The 11,063-nt window shown below is 44.0% G+C and overlaps 1 protein-coding gene across 1 annotated transcript in view; it reads right to left on the bottom strand.

The window, feature by feature from the left end:
* The window catches only part of DRP2 (dystrophin related protein 2), a 28,720-nt gene that overhangs the window by 13,045 nt on the left and 4,612 nt on the right, over positions 1–11,063 (bottom strand). The window contains 8 exon segments of the mRNA XM_077776439.1: positions 962–1,023; positions 1,620–1,680; positions 3,210–3,288; positions 3,740–3,886; positions 4,281–4,549; positions 6,394–6,514; positions 7,935–8,145; positions 9,851–9,975. Coding sequence (XP_077632565.1) covers positions 962–1,023; positions 1,620–1,680; positions 3,210–3,288; positions 3,740–3,886; positions 4,281–4,549; positions 6,394–6,514; positions 7,935–8,145; positions 9,851–9,975 — 1,075 coding nt within the window.

Here is an 11,063-nt window from a genome sequence, read left to right as displayed (position 1 = left end):
AACATCCCAAAGAGAGGAAAAAAAAAAAAAAAAAAAGTCTGACAATAGCAAGTATTAGAAAAGATATGGATAAATGAGGACCTGCTGGTGGAAGTATCAACTGATACAATCACCTCAGAAAACAACTTGGCAGTACCTAGTAAAACTGAACATTCGCATATCCCACAACACAGCCAGCTACATATCCTAGAGCAGTGATTTCCAAGCATTTGTTGACGAAGTTGCACAGTAAGACATTCATTTTACATCACCGTCCAGCATGTACACCCCATGTGTGCATGTATAAATAACTGAATCACAATATTTCAGGAGACATTACCTTACTAGATTTGATAAAGTAAAAACATATCAAAATTAATATTGAATATGACTCTTGCAAAGGATCTGTTGCACTTTCAAATTTTCTAGTCTGTTGACAACACACTGACATGATGTTAGACTTGTAAACTGAAAAACATGCACATGTGCACAAGAAGACATGTACAAGAGCTTAGCAGCACTGTCCTTATTAGTTCCAAACTATATACAACCCAAAAGTCCATCAACAGTAAACTGGATGAAGAAACTGTGGTATATAAAATGGAACACTCTACAGCAGAGAAAATGAATGAGCTATAATCACATGCATCAGCATGGATAAAATTTGCACCCTTAATGGTGAATCTCAGTAGCCCAATCTAAGGCACACGGAAGTCACATTCATCATAGCCTAGACAGTGTCTTTCAAAGCAGGTCTGGTTCAAATCTGTAAGAATAATTCCCTAATGTGATGGTAAAATGGTCTAGGAAGAATGTACTAGCTGAGGGGGGTGCAGAGGGGAAAGGAAGGAAGGCCGCTGGAGAAATGACAAGGTGCTCCTTTCTACCCTGACCTGCTTGATGAATGGAATTCCCTTCTGTTCTTACAGGAAAAAGGCAGCTATATAGATCTCCACCCTATACATGACCTCCAAATTCTTACCCAGGGTTTGGTATAACTCAGTCATCTTGGGATGGTCCCAGCAAGTGGTCTGAGCCTGGTGGCTACAAACAAAAGCATCAATTATACCAGGGTCCATACCACCTCCCCACCCTCCCCACACACACATGCACTTCACTCAGTGATAGTTTGGATGCAAGGAGCTGCAGGATCCAAGAGTGAACCATTAAGATCCCAAAGCACAAGCGTTCACCTTTCCCCAGGCAGAATTTTTTTTTAAATAGTTTATTGTCAAGTTGGTTTCCATATAACACCCAGTGCTCATCCCAACAAGTGCCCTCCTCCATGCCCATCACCCCCCTTCCCCTCTCCCCCACCCCCATCAGCCCTCAGTTTGTTCTCAGCATTCAAGAGTCCCTCATGGTTTGCCTCCCTCCCTCTCCCCAACTATCTTTCCCATTCTCCCCCATCATCCTCCGTTAAGTTCCTCCTAATCCACATATATGTGCAAACATATGGTATCTGTCCTTCTCTGTCCCCAGGCAGAATCTTGAGCTCTTGAGATGAGTAGGAGGAAAAACTGGACTGAATGGAGGAATCCCAACAGATAAGGAGTAACAGCGACAGGGAGAATAAAGGATAGGCGAGGGAAAAGTGTAGGCAGGTGAATGACCTGCTTCTAATTCAGATGGTCACTCACTTGATGTAGTAGGGAACTTTATTGGGTGAAATTGCTCTTTCCCAGGGAACCTGCACAGAGGCTGGTGAAGGAGAAGAAAAAAAAGAACGAAGTTGGCCACTAATGCTCTTTATGCTCCTGATGACTCCCTTTCTCTGTCCTCCCAAATAGGTGGTCAAGCCCCAAAGATGGATGCCTGACTCGAATTTCTAGCTCTTAATAGTCCCTGAAGGTGGGGCCCTCTTCCTTGGGCAGGCTGCCATTTCTCCCCATTCAACTGCAGTGCTCCTGTGGATATGAAGTTGACCCTACTTTTCTCATGAGGCTCAAAACCCTTCCCCCAGAAGGCCAAGCTTCTCAGTCCTGTGGGACAATGGGAAATGATATTGCCCATTTCTTTCTGGTGAGGAATTCTGGAAAAGGATGCCCTTCTCTGCCCCATGTCTTTATCTTCTAGATGTTTCTAAGTTACCTAGCCAACCTCCTCACTGCAGTTTTCCTGGATACAAGAGCCATCTGTAGTTATAACTGCATGCCAGTGATTATCTAATAGCTATAGTTCTAACTTCCATTGACATTTATTGAGTTCTTACTATGAGCCAGATACTCTGCCAAATGCTTTGTGTACATATCTAATTTTCTCATCTGTATATCCTCACCGTCTCCACTGCTACCACCCTGACCTGGGTCACCAGAATCCCTCACCTAGATTATTACAATGCCACCCTTCTGCTCAAACCCCTCGATGGTTCTCAGTTCCATTCAGAGTAAAATCCCAAGTTCCTACCATAGCCTACAAGGCCCTTAGTGCTCTGGCCTCCTGCTACCCTTCTGATCTCCTGCTTCCTCTTCTCCTAATTACTTCTACACTTGCCTCCTCCTGTTCCTCAGGCATGCCCCTGCCATAAGGTCCTGGAAGTTGCTGTTCCCTGTGCCTGGTGTGCTCTTCCCTCAATTATCCACATGGCTAATTCCCTTGTCTCCTTGAGGTTTCTGTTCCCTGAGAGCTCTTGGTGAAGCCTTTCCTGACTCCCCTAGTCAAAACTGCAATGCCTCCTGCATTAAGTCCAGCACTACCTTTCCTTGCTTTCTTTTTTTTTCCCCACAGCACTTGTCATCAATTTACCTTATATAGATTTTACTTATTTGTTTACATTCTGGCTTCCTTAACTAGTGTAGAAGCTCTACAAGTCTAAAGACATTTGTCTGTTTTGTTCTCACTGATTAGCTCCAGTGCTTGGAACACTACCTGGCCCACATTAGGTTCTCAATAAATATTGTTGAAAATTCAAGTTATTTACTACTCCCATAACCCTATGAGTTAGGTAATATTTTCTCTTCTTTTTACATATGGGAAAATTGATGTTCAGAAAGGTTAAGCTATTTTCTTCAGGTTTGGACAGCTATTAAGTCAAGGAGCAGTGGCTCAGAACCAGGTCTCTTTGACTTGAGACCCTGTCCTTTCAGCCACTATACTACACTGCTCTATCCTTACTGCTTCTTGGATGTCAAGATATCCTGGGCTCCTACCAGGCCCCCAAGGGACAAGAGTAGACTCTCTTGGAAGCTATCTGTGGTTCTGCTAAATGAAGTCTAGTTTGTCTCACGTACAGGAGAGGAAGTGCTGTGACCCAGGCCCAAAGTCCCGGTGGGCATCCTGGAGCTGCGTAAGCCTCTCGCCAACTGACACCTATGGAAAGAGGCAGAGTGAATTCATTCCAGATATTTAGTGTGGGATTACCAGGCACTTCCAGAAATCTTTGTGAAGTCCCTCACAGGCTAGCTCCTTTCTGGCTCTAAATCCTTCCATGATCGACTAACTCCTAGCCCTTCCACATCACTCCCAAGGGTCAGAGAAGAGCATCCTTAATTACAGGCCACAATCACTCCTTATCTGCCTCCGTCGGCCCTAAATGCCCACATTAGACAGACCCCTCTCAAATCTTCATTTCAACTACCTCCTATAGATTAGAGGTTGAGAAGACTGTTCCCTGTGGCCCCAAAAGCTCTATTATTCTTTTCCCAGGGAGGTCCCATCCCACTTTAATGTCCCTTTGCTTTCTTTTGGACAGAAGAAGATTCCCCCAAGCCTAGTTATATCAAAGTTCTTTCCTCTGGCTCACTCCAGGTTTCTCTTCTACCTGTAGCTGTTTCCACCGAACATTGATCTGCTCCAGGGCGCGGGAATTCTCCATTGACAAGTGTACGTCAGAAATGGCAAGTTGATGGGCCAGATCATTCACCAATTTCACTCCATCTTTCATGGGGGAGAATTCTTCTTTGAACAGCTATAGAACCAGGACCCAAGTCCCCCAGCAAAGAGAGAGTAGGTAAGAGGAACCATTAATCATTCACCTCAACTCCTCCTTCTTCACCCAAAGATTTTTGTTTCAATAGCACGATCCAGGTGCTTGCTATTAGGCCATTTGAATGAAGGTAAGGGTGGCCACTGTCCTTATCCTTTTCCTTTCCTAATCTCAGAAAACACCAGGGAAAGAGAAGACAGTAGAAGGACAGAGGAGGCTCCAGCTAAACCAGCCCCAAAATCCAGCACATAAACTGGGAAAGGTTCAGTTGCAATCTGGGCCAATAATGAAGCTTCAGTAGCAGGGACATGGACAGTGTCTGGGAGGAGTGAAAGGTTTCAGGGTAGACTTTAGCCAGATTAGGTGGCCTGTATACCTTAAGAGCCTGGATGTGCTCAGGGAGTGAATCAATGAAGAGATCCCCAATGGGCTCCCAAGTGGCTCGGACTCCCTCAGCCTGGGTCAGAGTATTGCTTAATTCCTCCATTGCCCCTTGGATCTCCAACAACTGCTCCAGAGTGCGCTCAATGTGGCGGTGCTGGTCCACACAGCGGGCTGTCAGCTTCTCCCATAGTTCACTGGCCACTGTTGCCTGCTTCCACACAAAGCGGCTAAGGTTCTGGATCCTCTGTCTGGGAGAAGTATCTGTAAGAGCAAGCAGGAAGGCAGGTCAGGCCAACCTGTCAGGGGCAGCCCTGGGAAAGACAGAGGCAAAGATAGACCATTGTAAAGTGTTCATGTGCACCTGTGTGTATATTTAGTTCTATGCAATTTATCACACATGTAGGTTCATGGATCCAACACCACAGTCAAGAAACGATGCTGTTATTTTCCACCTACCATGAGGATTTCTTCATATTCTTAAAAAAGGGCAAGGGAAACAGTGAGTAAAATATTTTAAGAGGCACAGTGAAGCAAATCATCCAGAATCCTATGCACATGACCCTGGAATGCCAGTTTACATTACTGTCTGCTGCCCACTTCCATCCAAAGAAGGGAGGTATTTTATGCCCAGGAGAAGTTAGCATAACTTGCCCAGCTTTTCTATGTAGGCTCCTAAATTGTAGGCTTCTTCATCCTCCACTAGATCTCCCTTCAGAAGTAGATTCAGACCTCCAAAACTCCAGGTTAACTGAGCTGTCCTGCTCTCTTTTGAACTTGTACTATCTGAGGCCCATTGGATAGTAAATTGACTACTAGCCTCCTACAGGCTGAGGGGCTGGAAGTAAACTGAGAGTCAACAGCTTTAACAAAGGGCTCAGTTAACAAAGGATCCTTCTAGGCTATGCATACCAGTCTTGAAAGGTTGAGAACTCTTTCTAGAGACAAGGGCTTGCTGGGCTACCCTAAGAATCCCACCCTGCTCCCTTATATGAATCTGGATCTAGCGTGGCCTACTCTACTGAGGAAAGGGGCTAGAAGTCACTAGTTTCAGTAGCAAAGACCCACAATAAATTTTCTCCTGAAATGTCATTGCCTAACTTTTTAGATTTTAAAAAAGATTTTTCATTTTTTCATTGATTAGAGCATCACTGCATGTCTCTCTATGTCAGAATAAAGGAGTATGTTTTTATTTTTATTTATTTATTATCTAAAGGAGTACTTAAATTTTTTAAAAAAATCTTTATTTATTTTTGAGAGAGAGAGACAGAGCGTGAGCAAGGGAGGGGCAGAGAGAGAAGGAGACACAGAATCTGAAGCAGGCTCCAGGCTCTGAGCTAGCTGTCGGCACAGATCCCGATGTGGGGCTCGAACTCCCCAATGTGGGGCTCGAACTCACAGACGCGAGAATATGACCTGAGCCGAAGTCGGTCACTTAACCAACAGAGCCACCCAGGTACCCCCAAGGGGTACATTTTTAAAGGACATACTACTGGGGGCACCTGTGTGGCTCAGTCGATTAAGCATCCAACTTCGGCTCAGGTCAAGATCTCACCGGTCGTTGGTTCATGATCTCACCACTCATGGGTTCAAGCCCCGCATTGGGCTCTGTGCTGTCAGCTCAGAGCCTGGAGCCTGCTTCAGATTCTGTGTCTCCCTCTCCCTCTGCCCTTCCCTCACTTGCACTCTATCTCTCTCTCTCAAAAATGAATGTTAATTTTTTTAAAAGGACATACTACTACTTTTATTCAGAGTCAGCTCAATGCATTTGAGTCTTTTGTTTTTTTCTTTTTTTATGTCTCACTAGAATGCCACACATGATGCTCCACAGAGCCACATACAGCTTTGGGCCACACATTGGTCTTCCCTGCTCCAGGTTATATTCTCTTTGCTTTTTCTTTTTTCTTTTTCTTTGTTTTTCCTTTTGTTCTCTTTGCTTTTTTTTTGCAGTGAGAATNGTGAAAGTCTTGCTCCTTACCAACTTTGGGCTCCTAAGAGAAAAATCATCCTCCTAGATAACAGCTGAGAAACTTGAGTTTGGGGAAGGCAGGAAGGTGTTTAGCAATTCATAGCTCAAGAAGAAGTCAAAAGAGAGGAAGATCACCTACCTTTGCTCTCAGAATGAGGCTCCTCTAATTCTTCAAATGGGTGCTGGGACAGGAAGGCCTGAGCTGACTCCAGCACAGAGTAGATATAGGGGCCCCGAGACTTGACATCTTCCATAAAGGCCTATGAAGTTTAGCAACATGGTCAACAGGGAATTAAAGTCTTTCAACTGCTTCAGATTCCATTCTGCAATTGACAACCTTTCTTCTCTTTGGTGCAACTTGATCCTTTAGCATTATCATGCATCTTTGGGCTACCCAGACATAAAGAGGTGCAGTCATCCCTATCAGCGAAATAATGACTCTGACACAGGGAGATCTATTTAGTATGAAATGGGTCTGTATATATCACAAAGTAGAAATAAATGTGGGGATTTGGTGTTGGAAATCTTGGCTGTCTGGAAGACCCGGAAATTCCCCCAATAAGGGGCTTTAGAGAAATAAAAAACAGATAGGTAGGATTTATATTATAATTTTAATTAACTTTTCTGTTGAAATAGAGAGAAGAGTACACAAATCAAAAGTGTACAGGTTGGTGAATTTCCATAAAGTGACTCCATGTCTGTGATCTCCAGCACTGAGATCAAGAAACAGAACTCCACTAGCATCCCAGCAGGTACACTCAAGGGCCCCTTATGGTCGCTATCTCATCCCTTCCCCTTAGGTAACCAGTATTTTGACTTTTAATACCACTGATTAGTCTTGCCCATTTTTGAACTTTGCATAAATGGTATTATGCAGTATGTACTCTTCTTGTACCTGGATTTTTTTCACTAAACATACTATTTTTAAGAATCATCCATGTTGTAGCATGTAGTTATAGTTTATTTTCTTGTTGTACTGTATTCCATTCTGTTTCCATTTTTAAAATTGATATATAATTGACATCGAAGATTGTATAAGTTTAAGATATAGAACATACTGATTTGATACATTCATATTGCAACGTGATTGCCATTGTAGCCTTAGCTAACACCTCTGCCATGTCACATAATTATTTCTTCTACTGTATTATGTATTTTTAATAAATATCTGTTGTTAATTTCTGAATATAAGAGGTAATATATATCATGGAAACCTTAGAAATTTCAGAAAAGTATGAAGAAGAAAATTAAAAAGAACTCTAATTTCATCAGCTAGAGTTAACCATTGTGGGCTTTGAGATATAGTTTATTCTTACGTTTTTGTGTGTACACATGTACACACATCTATATTGTTTTTTGTACAACTGAGATCCACCTGCTTTTGTTTCATATCTTATGTTTTTTTTTTCACTTAACATTCTATTATGTTCATTTTCCCATGTCCCCACTGAAAATCAGGGCAGGATTTTAAGGTAGGCCAATATTTGATGAAAGGGTCAGGGAGAGAAGGTTTGACTTACTCTGGTAGAGTGCTATCCAAAAACCAGTAAAACTGTATCCAGCCTCCTGTTACTTCAGATGTCTAGGCAGAGGTTAAGTACCCATCTGTCAGAACACTGTAGAAAAACTCCCTTCCCAGCTGAGAGGCGACACACCACAATCTCCATAGTTCAAACCTACCGCGTGGGTCTCCTTCTCCTGTTGTACCAGGGCCACATCCCCTTGCAGAGGCAGCTGAGCTGACAATTCCTCATCCTTTTGGCTCAGCCAGTCAATAATCTCTTGGAGAGGGAGTTGAAGCTTTCCACTGTGGTCTGAGAAAGCCTCTAGGCGAGCGCTGCATAATGCATAAGACCAGTGATTTTCAACCTTCTTTTTAGGTGGCAAAACACTTTCTTTCCCAAACATTTATGTAGAACTTTAATATATCAAACAGATTAAAGAGGAGTTGCTCTGGTTGAAATGGGAGGAGGCCCAGAGCCCTCCATCTTACCCACCCATAGAGGTTCCCAATGCACCTTCGCATGGAGTACAGTACTAAAACCAATGAGTAGGTTCATGGATGTGGAGCTGTGTCAGTGTGGACATCAGCTAATTCAGTTGATTGCCCAGCATCAGGCTGGGAAGGGGAGGAAATTGAACAAGGGCATTAGGAGTGGCAGCTGTCTGGTTGCCCTCTTCCCCTTGAGGAACTCAAAACTATGTCAAAATACTCATCAACAGAGGCTTCTCAGAGCCTTCCCTCTGAGTAGCATAGGATACACTAAGTGGAAAGGGCAAGTGAGGTGACTGAACATGGACACTCACTTGTGTGAGGATGCATACAAATATATGCAGCCCAAGGGTCCCAAAGGATGACAGTTCCAGAGGCTAGAGATTTGACATATGGAAGGAGAAAAATGCGTACACTATAATCATCTCTGTAAGCCATCCCCCACAAATGAACCATGAGCTGAGGACCAAGTGGTAGGAAGCTGGAGGCCAGCTTAGGTACAGCCATCAGGCCCATTCCCCTTAACTGACAATAATGACTATTCATTGCTTCCCTACTACCTGGGCCAAACCCTTACCTAAGTTACTACTTCCACTAATCCTCAAAGCAGCAACCTTATGAGGTAGGCACTACTATGGCCTAGGAAGGTTAAGTAATTTGCCTAAGGTCACACAGTTAAATCACTGGTAGAGCTGATTTGAACTCAGGTTTATTTGACTCCAGAGCCTGTACCCTTTCAACTTCTCTACACTGCCTCATTCCAGCCAAAGCCTACCAAAAGCCAGGGGTTTGGGCTTTGATAATAGGGAGTGGAAAAATGTGAGGGTAGGTTATGCAGAGGGGTAGGGAGAAGAGAGACAACTCATATAGGAATTGCCTTCATGCTTTTACATATTTGCCTTCAGTTTGGAGAGTAATAGGTGGCCTGATAACCAATGGATGGGAGTAGAAGGCATAAAAGGATAGGAAGGAGAGCAGATAATATCTACTGAGACAGAGGACAGTTATGAGAGGAAGAAGAGGAGGGAGCACATATATCCTTCATTTATATGAGTGCTTTTAAGCTCAGAAAGCATTTTCATATCTTGTAAGAATCCTTACAACACTGTGAAGTAGTTAGGAGAGTTCCTTCACTCATTTTTTTCTCTTAAAAAAACAACCAAAAGAGAGTAAAATTCAGATAACTCAAACCACATATCCAAGGTGACACAACTACTTAAAAATGAAGCTCAGGGAGGCTTGGGGTGGCTGAGTAGGTTAAGCATGGAACTCTTGATATGAGCTCAGGTCATAATCACACTTCATGAGATCGAGCCTCTTCTGGGGCTCTGTGCTGACAGTGTGTAGCCTGCTTGAGATTCCCCTCTCCCTCACCCCCCAAAATAAATAAATAAATAAATAAATAAATAAATATTTTTTTAAAAACAGACTGAAACCCAAGTCTCTTGACTTCTGACCCAGGGTTCTTTCCAAGGTCCTGAGAAGGAAGCAGAGAAGTGGATGATGAAGTGATGAGAGGATGAGAAGTGGATGATTAGGCTCACACAGGCTTAGAGGAGAATGACAAACTGAAGCAGCAAAAGGAGCCCAACATCACCCCAGCCATTTGCCTAAGGCTCCTGTTTCTAGGGGCCAGTCCTTACCGGAGNCGTTGAGTAGCTTTGGGCTTAGGCAGGAAACCCCTGCACCATCCTGAGGAGGTGCAGGGGCGGTAGCAGCAGCTCTAACCTACACAGAAACATAGACATCCTGCAATCTCCAGAGTATGCCACACCCTGTTCTGTACCAATCCAAGGATGGGACAAATGTGAACAAGGAGAGAGAAGGGCTTGTCCCAGGGTGTGCTTGGGGGTGGATTGAGATAAAGGAAGACTCTGGCTCTGTTCATTGCAAAGTCCTCTCTTGGCATAGGTCAGTCACTTTTAACTGCAGACTTCTTTCATTATTACTATTTTTACTGTAAATTCTGCCAAGACTATTGCCCAGATGGGATTTGGAAGTATTTGCCTTAGATAAGAGCTACTCAGAATTGCCCAAACACTGGCAAACACAGCATTCAAGGTAAACTGTAGGCTCAACTTCAGTGTCCCACAGTTTCCCCAACCTTCTAGAAAAGAAAGCTGAGGAGCTGCCTCAAACGATTCAGAGAGAGAGAGTAGATCGGCCAGAGAAAGCTATCAGTAATAGATGTCCTACTTCCCAAATGAATCCAGGCCTTTGTGTCCCCTCTCCCTCTTCCCCACCTGCATTTTCCACCAGTTGGAAAGCCTGGAAATAGTCCTAAGGAGAACTGTTCATCTTCCATGGGTTGAGAGAGAGTTAAAGCCACATTTTTAATCCTGATCTCCAAAGGACTATGACCAGAGTCAGCAGCTAAGAGGACCGGTCATAGAGCCTGCCAAAGGCTTCCCTTGAGCCCTCAATCTCAGAGCCTATCACTTCTTCACCCCGCAGGGAATTACAAGGGTTGGGGGAATGAGGGCTATGCTAAATAAGTTAGCCAGCTCTATCTAGCACAATGCTAGGACTGCCCAGTCAGGGACAGGAGGGGATTGAGGGAAGGGGAGTATGGATGAGAAAATCTCAGCCTGTGCTGCTCATTCCCAGACTGGGGAAACCCACCTGCCTGCCCACCTGTATACCTGCTTGCCTTTTGTAGAAAGAACATAGTTCTGGTGGTGACTGAGACTTCTAGTGTCCCTTTCCCCGCAAACCATACTTCCTTCCCACACAAGACTCTCCCAACAATTTAGGAAACCAATCATCCAATTAAAACCACAGTGCCGGGAGCTGCACCAGCCTCTCTGGATGGAAGT

The sequence above is a fragment of the Crocuta crocuta genome, unplaced genomic scaffold, assembly GCF_008692635.1.
Source record: "Crocuta crocuta isolate KB4526 unplaced genomic scaffold, BGI_CrCroc_1.0 scaffold1529, whole genome shotgun sequence".
In the NCBI taxonomy this organism is placed as follows: Eukaryota; Metazoa; Chordata; class Mammalia; order Carnivora; family Hyaenidae; genus Crocuta; species Crocuta crocuta.
Note: the sequence above shows the minus strand (reverse complement) of the source record. Positions and strands in the feature narration are given on the sequence as shown.